Consider the following 20607-nt stretch of genomic DNA (forward strand, 5'->3'; position numbering starts at 1 on the left):
CCAGAGCTCACCTCTGCCTAGTCTGTAGACTCCTGGGCAAATGACTTTTCTTTTAATCTCACCTGTTTGCCTTCTGGGAAATGAGTGTTTTGTGACAGGCCATGACTATCACGGCAGCCATTTTATGAGTGGGCAAGTCCCACCCCCATGACCAAAAAAGCTTGGGGACCCCTAGTTTTAGTGAAGAAAGGAAACAACATTTATTATATATTTCAGTAAATGCCTCTCTTTCCCGATCCCATGACTGTTTCTGGTAAATGTTTAATGCTACACAATGAAAAAGCACTATTCTGCACTCAGTGACAATCCATGAAAACTTTTATAGGCAAAAGGCAAATTTTCATAGGATTTCAAGGCACTTAAGAAAACGCTCTCCAAACTCAGTCTAAGAAATGGAGCACTACTGACTGTTTCATCTGGGAAGAACATTAAAGGCAGTACCTAATCCAGATAAGCAACCACATAACACTAACCACAAGTGCTGATTGTTGTTGTGTTTCCTAAAACCACTCGCATTATTGTGAGACAATAAAGAGGTCTGCCACGTAATCCACAAAGCTTTATTCTAGCAATAAACATCTCTTCCCACCTGAAGAGAGTCCAACCTCTAGGAACTTTCCTCTAGGCAAAACTATGCAAACTAAGTGAGACAATTGTCTTTTCAAGGAAAAGGGAAAGTCTTTTCCCAGAATGCTTTAATTTCAAGGAGGCTGGTTCTGAAGAAGACTTTGTTAAGAAGCTAGCCAGGCTGACCTTCTCTCGCCTTCCTTTAGCTCCACTGTTTGAGTCTGCGGCGGACTCTAGGATCAGCTAGCCTTTCAGTGTCTTCTCCATCTGAAGAATACTGATTTCCCACAGACTGTGTGTTCTTAATATTTTCATTGCTAATGTCTGGCAAAAGTTCATCCCTAGCTGGTGAAGAGCCTGTGAGAATCACTTTCTCCCACCTCCCATGTAGGCAGGTACATTTCTGGCGCTGTCTCTTCAGCTTCAGAATCTGATTCTGATTGTTCGTCAGAAACTCCTTCCCCCAGCCTAAGGGGAACAGGCCTAGTCATGACAATTGTGTACATTCTTCCTCAAAGGTTACCCCCTTCGTTTGGGCACAATCGAGCAACCACCTCTCCAATGCAAACGTTTCTGAAATTAATGCAATTGGAACAAAGGGTATTTGTTGTTGTGCAACATTTGCTTGTTTCAATGGAGCTCCCAAAAAGAACTTTGTACTAAAGACTTTTGCTTACATATTCTAATCAGAAACAAATCTTGCACATCTTGCACAATAGGCTGCATGTGAATAATTTGGCCTTGCAAAAATTTGACATGAACAGTTATTTCAAAGCTCTTAAGTAATGTGCAGTTGGCTGTGGGGTATTTGGGAAGCCAACAGGTTATGAAAGAGGGCTAAAGTGTGTATTAGTATTGGCAAGCACAGAGAGCTGCTTCATATGTAACAGCAAACTATGGGTTGCTGCCATGTGAACAAGCCAAGGATTCTTGGGATTGTGTGTTCCCTTGTGTACTGCAATTTTCTTGTGTACTCCAATTCCCGTCATCATTTCCTGGTTTTTCATAAACCATGGTTTTACCATTTCATCCAAAACAAAAGAATACAGTTTCACCATGCCTTAGAAACATACAGTTTTCTAAGTCTGCATTTCAGCACAAATCACAATTTGCTGGTTCTGGGGGATGTGGGCGGAGGCAATTACGAACGTTCTATATAGCACGTGAGGAGTGGCAGAGGCAATCTTTTTTGTATGGGCTTTTGAATGAGCACTGGATGGGCTTTTTTGCCCATCTAATGAAAGCATTTCAGAGGCGGAGGGAAGATGGCAGGGGAGGTCCCAGTCTAGCTCATATCCCAGCCTCTCCAGTCTGCTCCCTCCCTGCCCACCAAAATGCCCCCTTTCACCCCTCCTCTAGTATCCCCGACCTCAGGCAGGCAACTATGAGGGGGTGGGGGTGTCAGAGCTCCGATTCCCAGCTCCGAGATCAGAGCACTGTCTCTGACCTCGGAATTGGGAATCCAAAATATCCTATGGCCCCTCAGATGCTGTCTAGGGTTTACAGGAATGCTCTCTTAATGGCAGAACAAATGCTTTGCAATATAGACGGTCTCAGATTGGTACCTCCAGTTCAAAGGGGGCTCAGGTAGCAAGTTAAAAGGAGGATTACTGGAGGTACCAATCTGGACAGCTGCTGCCAATCAGAACAGAGAGCCTAGACAGCTGCTGCCAGTCAGAACAGACAGCCCTGGGCCAGGCAGAAAAATAGTCTGACCTGCTTATAAGGCAGCTGCCTGCGTAACAGTCCTGAAAGCTGCTATTCTCATCCCACATATCTACATTATTTTTCAACTCGAGCAGCCAACAGCAGAGCAATTATTATTTATTAGGGGATGACATGTACTCATAAACAAGAATGCATTTTCCCCTCCCCTGGCCACCCTCTCCTGCTTTCTTGTTGACTGCTGGCTACAGACAATTTCTCATGTCATATAGGCGGACACTCCCAATTAGAACTCAAGTGAATAATTCACGAAAAACTAAATGTGACAAGTTTTGGCTTTCACAGTACTTGAAGATTGTCTGAGAGCAAATTGGGATCTTCTAAGCCTTACGCATACTTAAGACTGGTTGTTTGTATGTCTACTGAAAATAATAATGGTCTAGACAATTTAATGGGAGGCTGAAGCCAGCATTCAGAACTAAAAACTGCGGCAATTTGTACTGATTGCAAACACTGTGCTGAGCTTTACTCAACCCTCCTTCAAGTGGTTAAGTAGAACGCTTAAAGCCAGGTTCCTACTTCAACTATTTGTCTTTTCAGCTCCAAAGTATCCATTTCCCTTGAATATTTTTGCTGGTTTGTTCTTAAATGCTAGTTTGTCTGATAAACTACTCCAAGCACCGCTAAAAATACAAAACAAAAATAGCAATATTATAAAAATAGGTTGGTAACTTTTTTTTCCCAAAGCAACGATTGTTTCATTGATGGTTATATGTGGTACATATGTAAGTGTTTGTAGAAATGTGGTGGTACAGAAATATTAGGGAAAGAGTGAGGACCATCATCACTCCCTGTGGCAATCACTGTCCACATGGGCTGGACATTGATGGTTCCTACCATTGCATTCTAATGGCTTAGTGTCAGAGGCTCATTAGGGAGGAGTTAAAGGGGATCTTGTTTCCATCTGGACTTCGGATAAAGCAATACTATTGTCACTCTCTCTCTCATTCTATGTTTGAAATGAACTTTTTCAAACATTCCAACAATCTTCACTCAACAGTATTCCTTCACAAGAATTCATCCTAATTAACTTAGAAAAAGCCTTACGGTTGTTCTTGTTGCTTCCCCCCCCCCCCAAATAGTAATATTATGCAAATAAATCAAAATATAAACCCTTATAAATATAATATTTGAACAACATTAAATTGCAGAAATACATATGGATTAATATTACCCTGGGCCTTGCTATTACAAAAGGAAATAAATCAGACTCCCTCTTCCTATGAACTTAGTTTCTTGTTGTCTCCCTTCCTTAACTCTTAAAGAAGTTAGTCAATTTGATCATATATAACATGTCCCATAATCTGTAAATACACTCGTCAAGTGATGGAGGGGTAGTTTTCTTGTTGCTTTTTGAGCAACCATGTGATGGGACAATGTTGTTTTGAAGGGCATTTAAAACAGGCGTTAGAATATATTCGACAGGCATATGCACCTCTGGAGGGTGGAGAGCCCGAGATGATCTCGAGGTTTTGATTGTCAAGTTCTTATGGGTCTGTGATTTCATAGAATCATAGAATAGTAGAGTTGGAAGGGGCCTATAAGGCCATCGAGTCCAACCTCCCTGCTCATTGCAGGAATCCACCCTAAAGCATACCTGACAGATGGTTGTCCAGCTGCCTCTTGAATGCCTCTAGCGTGGGAGAGCCCATGACCTCCCTAGATAACTGTTTCCATTGTTGTACTGCACTAACAGTTAGGAAGTTTTTTCTGATGTCCAGCCAGAATCAGGCTTCCTGTAACTTTAAAGAGCTATAAAGCGCTTTTATTTGTAATCTATATTTGATTCTTCTTTTAAGATTCGTGTGCTACATCCATTCCAGCTCCTAGCAGTTTATTTGCCAGAATTGGCATTAAAAATTAAATATGAGTCCTAATGGAGTTGCAGGAGGATAAATCAAGGGTAGTGGTAGAGATCTAGTCATAACTCTGTATTATTATTATAATTAATTATTATTATTATTCAGTTATCATAGAATAGTAGAGTTGGAAGGGGCCTATAAGGCCATTGAGTCCAACCCCCTGCTCAATGCAGGAATCCACCTTAAAGCATACCTCAAGAGGCAGCTGGACAACCACCTGTCAAGTATGCTTTAGGGCGGATTCCTGCATTGAGCAGGGGGTTGGACTCGATGGCCTTATAGGCCCCTTCCAACTCCACTATTCTATGTTTCTATGACTCTATGAAAACACAGACCCATAAGAATTTGACAATCAAAACCTTGAGATCATCCGGTGCATATGCTCTCCACCCTCCGGAGGTGCATATGCCTGTTGAATATATTCTAATTTTAAAGTCACAATGGAGGCTCCGGACGAGGGTGAACAGACTTGCGATGTCATCTGAGATTTGCCGAGCCTTACAGAGACTCATGTGGTGCCGGAAGCAGTGGAGGATGGTGAACTTCCGACGAGTCAGACGCGGGTGAGTCCATCCAACCCTAGCAACAGGCAACTAATTTTAGTTCCAAGTAATTCCTATAGTCAAAATTAATGCCTGAATTAGTAAAATGCTTTTGATTTTTGCAGAGCGCACCTCAGCAAAGGTAGAGAATTAGCTAGTAGAGAATTTTATTTTTTTATAGCAAAATCTAGGCCAATCACAGCATAAATTGAAGCACTATATGCAATTAGCCCATTTTTAAATGCAACCATGCAAAACTTAATATTGTTCATGAAATTATTAAGAGCATCCAGTCGCACCTTTTTTAAATTGAAACATTGCACGCAATTAGCTCCATTTTAAAATACATGTATGCAAATATTAATGTTGTTAGAGCAATTATTAATAGTCCAGTTACAGCTCTCTCTCTTTTTTTTTTAAGATGAACTGAAATTATTTCACGGAAAGGGCTTGAGTTTTCATAGGTGATTACCTGCTTCATCAGATGCTAGAGTGAAACTCAATTATTGGCTAATTATCTAAACTCTTGTAACTATTTTACAAGCTAGTGCAGTGCTTGAAGAAATATTTCCTATTTGTTTAAGCTACAATTAATTTAATTAAGTGACAATTTATTTAATAAAGAGCAACACCAATGAAATGAATAAAATGGATATTGGCTAAGAATGTTACACATTTCCTCCTTTTAACACAGTGAAACTTTCATTAACCTGACCTCATTGGAATGCCATTGATTCTACATTACAGAAACTAACATTTCTACAATGCTAATTCTCCACATCGTATGCCCCAACTCTATCCAAGCTCCAAATCTGACTGCATAAAATCTATCCCCCAAAGTAATAATCCTGCAGTGCTAAAGGAAGGAAAAAGCTAATTCTCTGCTAAAAAATGTAAAATCCAGTATCCAGAATATTGCAATACTACTTTGTCATACGTAGAAAACAGTAAATCATACATTTTCACTTCCAGAAAGCTAAATCATGCAAGCCGACAGTTAAAGCTGTTTAATGCACTACATATATCAAACTCAACAGCGAAAAGTTTAATAGTAAACCTGACCCACATTAAAAAAAAAACAAGTTCTGCCTGCACTCATCAGAATTTGAGATAAGTGAGCTCCCCTAGGCTTAATTTGGATCAGCAATTGCAGCGAATGCTCAAGTTCTTTGCTGGGGGTGCTCTTGAGCCCATTACATCCTAACAGGTCCCAGACTGCAATTGCATTAGAGAGAGAGAAGAGAGAGAGAGAGAGAGAGAGAGAGAGAGAGAGAGAGAGAGAGAGAGATTAGGCTAAATTGTAGATCAAGCTTTAGGATATTTATGGAAATTTATTTTATCTTTTGTCCAGATCCTGTGAAATTTGTTAGAGCCAATCACAGAAGCAAAACAAGGAGAATTCTAAACAGCGAGAGCCGAACTACACGTTACACTGATCATGAAGCATCTAGCTGGTTGTTAGTTTTTTTTATTTTAGTGTAGGCAAATGGCCTCCGATTTGGATTGGGATGACCATGCACTGGGAGGGGAGGGTTAAACCCTTTCCCACCACAAATTCCCCACTGAAATTCCCCACCACTGTTAGATCAATGTTCTTTTCACCCAAGGACGAGATCCAAACAGCCCTTAAGCACGACTCCACCATTCCAGCGACAGAGGGTTCAAAAGCACTTTATTGATTAGTAATCAAGTCTTTCACCACCACCACCACCAATGAAGGCTTCCCCACCACAAACACATCTTTTTTAACATCACCATTTTAAAAAAAATGGGGAGGGGGAGCCTCAATTTACACCAAGAGATATTTCCAGGAAACAACTGTGAGTGGAAGGTTTAATCCTCCCTTCCTGGTGCGTAGTGGCCCCCATCCAAATAGACACCAAGTACACTAACCTTCAGCTACATGCTATGTGATTAGTGTAATGAGTAGTTTGAATTGGAATGGTTGGCCAGGCCTTCCTCCAAAATACAGAGATTGTGCTTGCAAAGTTAAACTATTTATTTATTTATTTTATTGCATCCGTTTACCGCCCTCAAATCACCATAATAATCAGGGACATCGGCCCATGGTCAGTAGAAACCAGTGTTGTTGGTAGGATTTACAAGCCCAAATTCCTTTTGAATATATTTCTGGTTCTCTCTTTCTCTCACACATACAAACCCACACAGCAAGAACGGTTAAGTCATGTCATTATTTTGTTTACTGAGTATGGACTTTCCAGAGAAATTGACTTTGAGGAGATAATTAATGATTTTGCAATGAAAAAGGGACAGGAAAATTAAGTTTTAAAGCGATTTGGCCTCCTTATAAAATGTTTGAGCAATTTTGGTCCATTAGAATACAATCAATCAAAACATCAACAGGAGAATACATTTATTAGGGCCCATCCAAAAAGCTACAAAGTAGGCAAGAAGATTTGTAGGACTCTTTCTCAGGATGGATTTTTTGTTTGTTTGACAAAAATAGCAAACACGAGAGGGGTGGGGTGGGAGCATGATAGAAAAGTCCCCCCATGGTGTAATTTCAGAAATGCAGAAAATAAACAGGGATTTAAGCAGCTAAAAACTTTGCCAAGCTTTGCACATGAAACAATTTTTAGGAAGAATTTTTAGTCAGGCTAAAGTTTTAATCTCATGTTTGTGAATTATGCAAAAATTGAAGCCATTTCATCATCATCATCATTTTCATTATTACTATTATTTTGTCAAGCCCTTGTGGGCTATTTCAGGTTGTTTTTAAGTCGTTTAGGTGTTTGTTGCACAGCTGTTCTGTGTCCAGGAATTCAGCAAAACATGGTGAAAATTTCAAGGAGGCTGTCAAAAAGACAAAATGAAAAACTGAAGTTTTGCATCAAAAACAACGATGAAATTTGGATGGATTGCTTTGACTCATCCATACTAAATAGAAGTAATCCCAGCAGTTCTTATATACTATGCCTTACAGAATGGGTAATACAGGTGGCTGAAACAATATATTTTACTCATCCTATGTCTTTTACAGTCTTCTGTTTGATGAGTAAAACGATATATTTTACTCATCCTATGTGTTTTACAATCTTCTGTTCCTATGGTCACATTTTGTATCTGACCATGGAAAACTAAATAACCAGATCTAAAATGGAATTGATAGAGTTTTAATGTCCAGAATGATATTTATTTAGCTTCAGCAGTACAACTATCAAGGCTACCACTAACTCAAGGCTGGGCAACCTTTTTGGTTCCTGAGAACAGCAGGCAGTGATGGGTGAAGGGCCATCTTCCATTGGTAGGCATGGCAGAAGGAGTCAGTAGGCGTGGCCAGAGTAAAAATCACCATAGTAGAATTTTCCAAAAATTAAAATTGAGCATATCAGTCAAGGTTTTATTCCTTGGTTCAGAAGTACAAACCTTGGCAACTCAGAAGTATATAAGAAGAGCCATGTTGGATCAGACCAAGGCAGGATCTACACTACTGCTTTAAAGTGCTTTATAGCAGTTATAAAGTGCTTTAACCGCATTAAAGAGCTATAAAACTGTTATAAAGCGCTTTAAAGCAATAGTGTAGATCCGGCCCAAGAGTCCATCTAATCCAGCTCTCTAATCATACAGTGGCCACCCAGCTGTCCACCAGAGACCCACAAGCAGGACACAGTGCAACAGCACCTTCGTTCCAATGTTCCCCAACAACTGGTGTATATAGACTTATTGCCTCTGATTCTGGAGGTAGCACATAATCATCACAACTAGTAGCCTTCTCCTCCAGGAATTTATCCAACCCCCTTTTAAAGCCATCCAAATTGGTGGCCATCACTACATCTTGTGGTAGTGAATTCCATAGTTTAACTATGTGTGAAGAATCACTTCCTTTTATCTGTCCTGAATCTCCCACTACTCAGTTTCATGGGATGATCCTGGGTTCTAGTATTATGAGAGCAGGAGAAAAGCAGGTCTTCTCTGTAGCAGCACCCACCCTCTGGAAAAGCCTCCCCCATGCAGTTTGGGAGGCGGAAAATGTAATATCTTTGAAACACCTCCTAAAAACATACCTTTTTAAACAAGCCTTCCCTGGACTGTAATTTGTTCTGGTTTTATGTGATTTTAAAGTTTTAAACTGGACTTTATGTTTTTAGTTGTGAACTGCCCAGAGAGCTTAGGCTGCTGAGCAGTATACGTATGAAATAAATAAATAAATATGTCTCCCTATCCACACCGTGCATAATTCTGTACAACTCTTTCACATCTCCCCATAATGCTCACTTAAAATCAACACCCAGAACCTCTAAGGGAGGCTGTTTCAAAGCTATGGGTCCACCACCAAGAAAGCCCTGTTCCAATTAGAAGCCATTTCTTACCTTGCAACCGTAAATGACAACACCTCTGTGGGGGGGTAGGGGGGAGCCTTGCATAGTTCGGGAGGCAGAAAATATGACATCCTTAAAACACCTCCTAAAAACAGACTTCTTTACCCACGCTTTCCCTGGGCTGTAAGTAGACTGACCTCACTGCTCATTTTGCTGCTCCTTAAACTGTTTTTACAGTAGTTGTTTTAATGTAGCACTTTTAATGTTATATTTTTAATATTGCATTTTAATATTATGAACCACTGAAAGATTTTATGATATTCAGCAGTATATAAATGCCGCAAATAAATAAATTAACATGCATGAGGATGACACATCGCTATTAGAAAAATATAATTACATTATATTTATATCATGCTTTTCTTCCATGTAAAATGCAAGGAAGTGTACATAAAGTTCAAAGGCAGTCTCCCATCCATGCACTGACCAGGCTTGCTTGGCTTGCTGCATTATTTGCCTTCAGACTATTCCTTGGGATCCAGTCTAGGACTACATTAACCCATCTCAGTCTTAAACATGACACAAATACTGAGCCAAGGAGTTCCCTGAATCAGGCTCTTTTCCCCCAGCTGGAGAAACTCATCACACTTGGAAGAGTTTCTCCAGCTGTGGGGGTAAAGAGCTAGAAAGAAAATTCAAAACAGAGCTGCAAAGAAATTTCTCACCTTAAAGGGAAATGAAAAATAAATACAGTCTGGACAGATAAACAAAAAAGATCCTTATCAAATGCTGCAAGGGAAGGAAGAATTTTTATCTGCTGGGCTTTGGCGCTGACAAAATCATTCACAATAGAGCCTAGCAGAAAATACACGTAGGCAGCTAGGATGGTAGAAAAGAGACCGATTTTATTTTAAATGGATTGATAGAGAGAAAAAGGGAGCACACGCCCTACTGAATTAAAGGCAACATTTCTAGGGACTGTTTCTAGCATGTCATTTGTATAACTGGATGCAACCTTTTCCCTCCTGTTTCTTTGGGAAGGTGGGTGTCACTTTTCACGGGCGGTTTACCCAGAAGGCTCCCTGGATACCTCGGGGGAAAGAAACAGCTGTGCTCTCGCCCCGATTTGTTATCTGCCTCCACTCTCCCTGGATTAGACAGCACACCGCAGGGTGTATCCACAGCCGAGAACTCCCGGCCCACCTACTCACGCTTCCCTGGTCTCAAGAGGATGGCATCTGTTTGTGAATTGGAAGAGAACAACACGAACTGCCTGCTGTGGGTGGTCTTTTTTTCTGCTTCGTTGACACCTCAGGCAAACATCTCAGTGCTGCTTCTCTTGGCCATCAAGCTGTTGGAGGCTGCTGGAATTAGGCTTTTCGCACGCCACTGCTAATGGCCGGGGGTAGGTGGGTGGGAGCAGACTTGCAGTGAGGTGTAAAAGTCTTAGCTCCCGGACTTGAAGACAAGGCTGCGAGAGCTGGGAGCTGACTGGCATAGGAATTTCAAGCCAGAAACCCAAAGTGATGTGGATTGGTCAGCTTTCCTTTATAAGACCAGTCAGCAGCAACTGTCAACCTACACACCCAGAAAGTCCACTTTGGAGATATGGAGGTGTACACATGATGTCATGTAGAAGCCAGAACAAAAAGTGGATGGGCCACCAGAACAGATCATTCTAGCCAGAGGCCTTTTGAAATTAGGTAGAGGGCTACAGGTTGTCTACCCCTGGTGTAGCGCTTAGAGTACCACACTAGGAGCAGGGAGACCCAAGAACAAATCCCCAGTCATCCATAACTATCACCGAGTGACCTCTGATCAATCGATATCTCTCCGCCTAACTTACCTCTCCTTACAATTAAAAGCTCCGTGATCTCAGCTATGGAAATATCTGGAAGAGAATCCTCAAGAAATGTTCAAACCAAACATCCAGCTGGCAAGATTGCTAGTTGTTTAATACGCACAAAAATGGTGTGAGGCCTGTGTATCCAAAAGATGGCACCTTATTCCTTAAGATTCATTTGGGCTACTTCAGTCTGCTGAAGGTGTTCTCTCAATGATGTCCCCACCCCCAATATACCTCATAAAATCTGTAAGAGAACAGAGGGACTCATTCTCTATGACTACTCCTGAGCTCTGGAAGTTCTTGGTGGCCCACCCAAGTTAAAGCATAAGCATTTTCTGGTAGTGATTTAAGACCTTACCAATAAAAGAAAAAGAAGCAGGTATTTACTGACTCTGTTTAATTAAGGAGGTATTTTAATTTCACATATACTTTAATTTTCAGGTGACATGAACATGTAAGTTTATTTTACATTTCTTTGCTATTTTTTTAACCTGTCTAGTGCCTTCAAGATGGGTTATGATCTGAACATGCCATAACTTGACAGTCTTTTAGAATTTAAAAAAAGCTATAAAGACTGATCTGTTCTGGCAGGCCTATCCAGTGACATTTTAGAATGTTTTCGGGATGTTTTAAGGTTGTTTTAAAGATGTTTTAATCATGTATGGTATGTTTTTAATCAGTTTTTAATGTGTATTTTATATCATGTTTTTATACTGTGTTTTATACTTTGAATGGTTTTAGTTTTTGTGAACCGCCCTGGGAGCTTCGGCTGTTGGGCGGTATAAAAATGCAAATAAGAAGAAGAAGAAGAAGAAGAAGAAGAAGAAGAAGAAGAAGAAGAAGAAGAAGAAGCAGCAGCAGCAGCAGCAGCAGCAGCAGCAGCAGCAGCAGCACCTCCTCTGGGTTAGATATTCAAGTTTAGTCATCCTTTACCTGCCCTGAATCTCCCACCAAACAGCTTCATGGGATGACCCCGGATTCTAGTATGGGAGAGGGATAAAAATGTCTCCCGATCCACATTCTCCACATCATGCATGATTTTGTAAACCTCTATCATGTTTCCCCTTACCGTCCTTTTTTCCAAGCTAAATAGTGATTTTTTAAAAAAACCATTACACACCTTTGAAAGGCTACACAACCCCAGAAAGAAGAAGAGTTCTTCCTTGCTATCCGATGGTAAGTGATCGAGGATCTTATTTACAGTATTTAAATGCAATCCTCTGAAACAAACAAGTCAGTTCACAGGCAGTGCAGCCGTGGCTGAACTGTCACTGCCTGACATCCCATCTTATCTGCCAAATTGCTCATTAGGTCTGGCAATTTTCACCTGCGCCTCCAGTTTATACATTTCAGCAGGGAATAAACATCCGCTTGCTTCAACCCGTCTCCTACAGCAAACTCCCTGGCTCTTCTCCAAAGCATACAGACATCCACTTACTCCAAATAAAAATTCACTGTTGTGCAGCACACTATATATAAGTAATTTACCTTAACAGAAGGAATACAGTAGAGGAAGCTTAGTTTACGGTGGTTCATGTTGTTGATGTCTTAGAAAAAGGAAATAAGAACCATTCAAAAATGGAAATGTTAGAAGAAGGAAGGAAGGAAGATTAACTAACTCATAAAGGTATGATATGGTTTGTGCAATCTCAAGACAGAATAGCACAAATAATGTGTTGTCCAGTGCTATTCTTGCTTATCTGCAAAGATCTATTCTAAGCCACCCCTCTATCACAGAGTGCATGATTACTGGGTAGAATGTATGGCTATATGCCTTGCGCATAGGGAGGGATGGCAGTCCAGACGAATATTACTTTCTCAGCTGGAGGTGATCTACCTAACCTTTTCCTTTCTAGGGAAGGTGGTACAATTTATACACAAACAGAAAAAGAGGTAACATGGCAACCTGAACAAAGGAAGATGAAAATCTCAGCAGATCATTCAGCCTTAGCTTAATATGCTTAGACAGTGCTTCAGAACAGAGGCTTCTCTGTTACCCTTCAAATGCATGTGAACAGCAGAATAAAACGTAGGCTTTGCCACATGAGCTGCATTGTCAAAAGGTGTAGCCCATTTGGTACTTGGAAAAAGGCACATTCAAGGGGGGGTGAATAATAAAATTACAAAGAACGAAAGGGGAGGGGGAGAGAAATATCTACAACAGCTACCAAATAATTTCAGATGGAATACTGTTTTTCATTTGGTAGAAGTAAAATATTCACCACCAACCCTACAATTAGCTGGAAAATTACAATAATTACAGCAATTTTGCATCCCATCTCCAATCTAATTAATAGATATATGATCTTGTCAACATGTAATAATCAGGATCTGCAACTACCACGAAAACTGGATGGGTTTTATGAGCTGAATGGAAGTTGAACAGTAAGAAGGTAATTATTTGAAATCCTGAGAATACCATTTGTATGCCATGCTTCACTTCACAAGTTAAAAAGGAAATACAATAGGGATATTATTTCTATTTTCAAAGTATATTTAAATCAGGTATTTGAAATCGGGTCGCTTTAATGTCAAGTAACATTGCGAGTATGGCTTCAATTACCCACGGGGTGCAGTGTCCTGAAGAACAAAAACTATTTGACAAAGAAAGGAAAGGATTTCTTTTAAGTGGTATACAGAACATTGCTTTTGATTTTCTAGGATATATCTGTGCCAAAATATTTCACTTTTTTTTTCTTCCTCTGGGCATAGATGTCATGCAAATGTACCGCCTAACTTAGCATCTTTAATAAGTTTTCTCAACGTGCTACACTTTTGCAGGCAAGCAGGCAGGCAACCTGATGAAGGTGTACAAAATGGCTAAGGGAGGCGAAGGCTCAAACAAACTACACTTTAAGGGGAACGTTTGCCAGGTGCCCCAAAGGCCATCTTCTCTGATCCTCTGCTATAAGATAGAACCAGAAATCTCAAAGAAAGATCAGTCTATGTGATCCACATCATGATGACCCAGAAGTAGTGAGTGTACACCCTTGCTGAACCTAAGCTCGACCTAAGGTTTATCCTGGGATCATCCAGGGTTCGCCCCTGCCTGAGCACTGGATCCCCTGTGTGTCACCTAGATGAACAAGTTTGACCCCTGGACGATCCAGGGATAAACCTTAAGTCTAGCTATGGCCCTGGAAACAAAATGACAGACTGCGTGGTTTTATCCTGGTTGTGCTTTTTATACTGTATTTTGTATTTGCGCTTTTAACCTGTTGGTTGTTTTATTAAGGTTTTAATTTTTGTGAATCACCCACCCAGAGAGCTTCGGCTATTGGGCGGTATAAAAATGTAATAAATAAATAAAATAAATAAATGGACTTTGACCTGATCCAGCAGGCAGATCTTAACTTTATTTATTGTCTGAACTGCTCTGGCTGCTGGTGCATTTCCAAGCCCAATTTATAGTACTGGTATTAACCTTTAGAGCCTTAAGCTGTTTGGGCCCAAGCTACTTGAAGTAGCTTCATCCTGAACCAGCCTGCCTGCACTCTGAGGTCATCCAGAGAAGCTTATTTGTCTTGCCAAGTTTCTGAGGACCACAAACTATTTGTTTCACCAAGATGGAGGGCTCGTCTACACCAAGCAGGATATTCCACTATGAAAGTGGTTTGAAAGCAGTATATAAAAGGCAGGAGCCACACTACGGCTTTATAGCAGTAGTGAAGTGAACTGACAACTGTTGGGGCCCATGACACATATCATAGACCGCTTTCATACCACTTCCATAGTGTTGTATCCTGCTTGGTGTAGATGTGTCATGGGCCCCAACAGTTGTCAGTGCACTTCAGTATCATTATAAAGCAGTAGTGTAGATCCCGCAGTGCATTTCAATACTGCTATAAAGCAGCGTGTGGCTCCTGGCTTTTACAGACCGCTTTCATACTGCTTTCATAGTGCAATATCCTGCTTGGTATAGTTGAGCCCGGAGTCAATCTACATTGAAGGTAAAAACCTGTATCCCTAGATCTGCCTTCCTGAACTTGATGCCCTCCAGGTTTGTTTGTTTTTGGAGTTCTAACTTCCATCAGCCCCAGCCAGCCTGACCAATGGTCAGGGATGATGGGAGTTGTGTTCCAAAACATCTGGAAGTTGAGGAAAGCTTATATGCTGGCAATGCTCCCAAGCTGACATCTTATTAAATAATAAAACTCCAGGTTAAGGATATCCCATTAGGCTTCTTTAAGATAAGAATAATGTAGGCATGCACCAGTGAGGCCTTACAATGTAGAGGGATGTGTTAAGATGATTTTGCAAAGTCCAAGGGATGTTATGAAGCTTATTCCAAACATTCTACTAGAGGAAAAAAATAAACATTGCCAGAAATAAGAGATGCCACGACAAATGGCAGACCCTTGACCCTTGGCAGACGCTTGTCAATTCGTTGCCCTCCCCCACCTCCTCCTAGCATATGTAAGGGGATTTTCTTTTTAATTTTAAGAGGTACTGAACACAGGCTGCTTGGAAGTGTAAGTTCCTACAATATCTTGCAACAGTACTCCTTAAATTCCCCACTATAGTAGGTGTAAGGAAGATCCGGAGATAGACACCCAGAATGATTGACTTCACTCAGACTCACAAACTCCATGAAACTGTTATAACTTTAAAACATTTATTAAAACAATTTATGAAAGTTAAAAGTCAAACAGACACACGAGCCTCCATTCAGCACAGTAAATTAAAAGAATATACTCACAAGACTGGCAGATTTCTGGAGAACAAGGCAAACATAGACAAACACGGATGAACACAGACAAACACAGACTCCGAGAAGGAGCCCTTCTTCACAGAGGGACTCCCATCTCTCCCAGGCAAGACGAAGTCATGCCTGAGGGAAAGGGAAGACATCTTTGTCCCCTGTGTCCAGACTTAAATACCCCTCTCAAAGACAAAGACCTCCCCCTTAATACATATTAATTTATTCTGAAATAGCTAAATCCATTGGTCCACATCATAATTCTAAATCATCCTCTTCCTATAATATTCTATCCTTTTCTGATGTATTTGTTTACCTCTAAGTTGGACATTACTTCTGCTTTTCATGTGGTCAACTGTCTACTTTACTTCTCTGTTCTTACGGACACAGGGATTTTTCCAACCACAACCTCACCTGTTCTTCACCCTGGACCCTTCACCTAGTTACAGTTAGTACAAGTCACAATTTCTTATGCATAATATCTTTTGAGCAATACCAAGTTGAATGTCCTCATGAGTAACGTCTTTGAGGAACCTCAAATCATATTTCCAAATCACTGTCTATCAGGCCTTATCCAAACTAAAGCACCTAACTCTTGACACAGTGTTCTATGTATGTATGCCTACTTGCCCATTTAATATTGAAGCACTTGTACACCCATTTAAACCCATTCTATGCCCTCAAAAGCTTCTTTCTCTATGCTATGCCAACAAACTTTTATAACCCCAATCTTATACATATTTAGTAAAATTTCAAATGAAGAAATAATCTTACACTCCCCCATAACATTCACAAAACCATGAAAGAAATATGGTTTTATATGTCAATCAAATCTGAAATACAGATGCTTTGATTTGCCCTGTTCCTGGCCACCAAGGACTTGGACAGTTCAACATTTCTCACCAGTGGTTTTATACCACTGTGAAGAAATGTGTTGTCTGGCGGGAAAATTCCATGCAATGCTGGACATTGGTTGAGGGCTTTTTTGCTTTGTTTTTTAAAAGAACTCCACGCAGAATATCCACGCTGTGCAGAGGTGAGTTCCTGCACAACCATTGTGTTACATGTTGTGTGGCAGGCTCCATGGAGTTTTCAGTAGGGATGTGCTCTGCTTCTAATCGGACCGGAGAAGCAGGAGCAGAGCGGGGGGCTTTGCCTGCCCTTAAGGCGGAGGCGAAGAGGATTGGGGGGCCGGCGGAGCATGGCGAAGAGGATCGAGGTGAAGGCGGATCCTTCGCCTCGATCCGGAGCTCCGTCGGAAAGGTAAGTGGGGTTTACCGGGCCCTGCCGCTGTCGCTGTCGCTGTCGCCCATGCGGCGACGGCGGCAGGGTCCGGTAACCCCCTCCCCGCCCTCCTCTCCCTTACCTGCCTCCGTCCACGGTCCGTCGGCATCTTCAATTGAGCCCGCTTGCGGCCCAGACTTCCTGGTGGAACCGCGGGCTCAATTGAAGACGCCGACGGACCACGGACGGAGGCAGGTAAGGCCACCCTCTCCCTTGGTCCCTTACCGGGCTCTGCCGCTGGGACTGCCTTGAGTCTTGGCGTGCGTATGTATCCCTGGACAAGCTATCATGGTGGCGAGTTTGAGGTTTCTAAAGTGCAAATTGACGGAGCTATGGAAAGGGGTGTGAATGGGGTGCCCGGTTTTCATAAATTCCCCCAAAATCAGGGGATGATGGGATTGCCTTGAGTCTTGGCGTGCGTGTGTATACCTCCATGAGGTGTCATGGTGCCAAACTTGAGGTTTCTAACTTTAACAGAAAAAAAGTTGTATACTTTTTTAGCTTAATGCAAGCCTATGGGGGGGAAACGGAGCTCCGATCCGGATCCGGAGCTCCGAGTGGAGCGGAGTGGACATAGGCGGAGCGGGGGCAGGGCAGAGCGGCCCGATCCGCAAATCGCGGATCTGGAAGTGAAGCGGAGCAGGGGGTCTGTGCACACCCCTAGTTTTCAGTCGCGGCGCATTGACTTTTCCCACAGGCTACAGAGTTTCCTGGCAAGAGTGGCGAAAGGAGTGAGTGCCGCTTTAGGAGAGCTGCTGGGATTGTTGTTTTTTGCAGCAATTTATTGATTGATTGCATTTTTATACTGCCCAATAGCCAAAGCTCTCTGGGCGGTTCACAAATGGCTGATGGGATACCATCAGGAGGACCGGGATAGGAGAGTGGGTAGAGGAACTGTTAATCAAACATCGCAATGGACTTTACTTAACTCCATGGTAGCCTACAGTCACACAACGGTGGAGTTAAAACATGTTGTGTAGGGAGTATCCTCTAAAAACTCAATCACTGACTAACGTGTTGTCTGAACTGAGCCAATGTCAGCTCACGGAGTAAGCTTTACTGCATGTAACAAAGTGAGAGAAGTAGTAGAGTAACTATAAACACTTCATGTTACAATAAGCAGGGGGCTGCCACTGAAAATGACAGACCCTTGTTTACTGTAACATGGAGTGTTTATTGCAATTTGGCCTCACTTTCACTGGTTTTGGCATTTTTCTTATTTTGAGGTTAGAACAATATGGAAGACAATTCCCTGCTCTTTTTATTCCTATGGAAGGGTTGAAAAGGAGAAGTTATAAAAGGTAACTCACTACATCATTGGTGGAAGTATAACCAGTAAGATGATAAAAGAAACTTCTGTGGCATCTACTATTTATAAACCAATGATTAATCTTTTTCATCTTCATTTGCCAGGTCAAAACTGCCACTCCTGAAACTACCACCCGGAAAAACTATGCTGTACGATTTTCATGCCTGCCTACTTTAGAAGTGGGGATGCAACACACAGACATATGCTTATGAATGTTTTAAAGCAGATCATAACCACTGTATTAAAAACTAAAAGCCAGAAGCTTATTTACTTGCCCGCCTCAAACATAAACCCCATTTCTGAACTTTAATCAGCTTTCAATAAAAACACATAATGAATCATATTCCCAGTAGCACGAAAGGGTAACAGAAGTTGGCGTCCTAGTAAATGAAGATGAAATGTGCAGAGGCACAGGGAGATTTGACTCACTTGTGCGAAGGACTGAAGGCGTGACCTCAATTTCACTTGTTGCTTGGTAAGGCTGGAAGGCTGATGCAGCATTCGTGCTGAGTTCGCTGCCAAAGATCTCTGGGCTCTGAGTGCCAGTGGAACTGGCACTGGTGCCATCTCCTCCGTGGTGTGGGTCTTGCTCGTCGAATACGGCTACAAGCTGTGAATAACAAATGGAACCTGTGGTTAAAAGAGAAGGGATACAAAACTGCAGCATTCTAAGAACGTAAGAAGTGTCATTCTGGATCAGACCGAGCGTCCATCTAGTCCAGTGCTCTGTTCACACAGTGGCCAACCAGCCGTCGGCCAAGGGCCAACAAAGCAGGACATGGTGCAACAACACCCTCCAACCCATGTTCCCCAGCAACTGGTGCATAGAAGCTTATTGCCTTGGATAGTGCAGGCAGCACATCTGGACCAGCAGCCATTGATAGCCTCCAAATTTAATTTAGTGCTCACAGCATCTGGGAGAAAAATGAATTTTCCCAATAACAATACATCAGAAGAGCCCTACAGCATCAGAACGAGGTCCATCTAGTCCAGCATTCTGTTCACACCAACCAGCTGCCCACAGTAAACCCACAAGCAGGATGATGAGGGCAATAACCCCCTCTATCCCATGTTCCCCAGCAACTCGTGTACATAGGCATCACAGATACAGCTATATAAAACCCAGAAGGAGATTCTTACTGGTTGGACCAACAGAGCATGAATTTGAGTCAAGCGATAGGAAGACAGGAAGCTGCCTTAGACTGAGTCAGACCATTGGTCCATCTCGCCCAATACTGTTGACACTGATTGGCAGCATCTCTCCAGGGTTTCTGGTAGGATTCTTCCCTAGCCCTACCTGAAGATGCTGGGGATTGAACCTGGGACTTTCTGCATACAAAACAGATCTTCTGCGAGTGAGCTGCAAGCCTTCCCCCCAAAATATAGTTTTTTATTATGCTAGGATGCTTGTATTCAGTCATGTGGAAGTGCCACCACTGCCAGCAAAAAAAAATCTGTAACTGCTCAAATTGAAGTATCCAAGGTGCATGTCTAAAGCAAATGCAAGAGTATAGACAGTGGAACATAATTGTCCCCCCAAAAAATCCCTATTGTTACATAGCATAGATCACAAAAACAAGAAACTTTCCATTTTCTAGCAGAGGACATGAAAGGAGGGCAGCTGACTCTCCGTCATTTAAATACATAAGGAATGTTGCCTGAATCTTATTCTCTAATTAGTTATAATGGTTAATTATGTTATTCTCATAGCACCCCAGCAAGGTGATATTACTCTCAGTTTTCAAATAGAAGACAGGCACAAAGAGGCTACAACGTCTTGCCAAAGATGAAACAGGAAGCCTTTTCAAAGCAAATAATTGGTCCCATTTCTCCCAATTGCCAGGCAATGAATGTGACAGCTGAAATGGGAGTGCATTTAAGAAGGCAAGATATAGAGATGAAAAATCTGCAAATTTTCAAGCCATGGGTTTGTTTGGTTTTGCTTCGCTTTTTCTTTCTTTTTTTAAGACTCTCTCTTCCCCACCCCCACCTGAAATTTGAGGAAAAGATGAAACACAGGAAATCTATATATTCACTACGAATTAAAATAACCCTGCAATTCTAGATGCGTCTACTCAGAAGTAAGCCACACTGAGTTTAATTGGATGTACTTCAGGTAAGTGCGTATAGGGTTGCATCCTTAGTTTGCTAGTTATAAAACTAGAGAAGTAGTTTTCGTTTATATCCTATCTTTTTATGTATTTCAAGGAACCTAAAGCAGCTTAAAAGGGCCTCCTCCTCTCTATTTTATCCTCATAACCACCCTGTGAGGTAGGTTAGGCTGACTGGCCCAAAGTCACCCAGTGAGCTTCATAGCTAAGAGAGGACTAGAACCCAGATCTCCCAAGTCCCATTCCCAACACTCTAACCACTATACCACACTGGTAATATACACTGGTATTGTAGAATCATAGAACAGTAGAGTTGGAAGGGGCCTATAAGGCCATCTAGTCCAACCCCCTGCTCAATGCAGGAATCCACCTTAAAGCATCC

At 41.7% G+C, this 20607-nt stretch overlaps 1 protein-coding gene across 3 annotated transcripts in view; it reads right to left on the minus strand.

The window, feature by feature from the left end:
- Positions 1–20607, minus strand: part of PARD3 (par-3 family cell polarity regulator) — a 680003-nt gene that overhangs the window by 413857 nt on the left and 245539 nt on the right. For all 3 annotated transcript variants that reach the window (XM_063125521.1, XM_063125527.1, XM_063125514.1), the window contains exon 3: positions 18544–18724. In XM_063125521.1, the coding sequence (XP_062981591.1) occupies positions 18544–18724 (181 nt within the window). The remainder of the gene's footprint in view (positions 1–18543; positions 18725–20607) is intronic.

Source organism: Elgaria multicarinata, chromosome 1 (assembly GCF_023053635.1).
Source record: "Elgaria multicarinata webbii isolate HBS135686 ecotype San Diego chromosome 1, rElgMul1.1.pri, whole genome shotgun sequence".
NCBI lineage: Eukaryota > Metazoa > Chordata > Lepidosauria > Squamata > Anguidae > Elgaria > Elgaria multicarinata.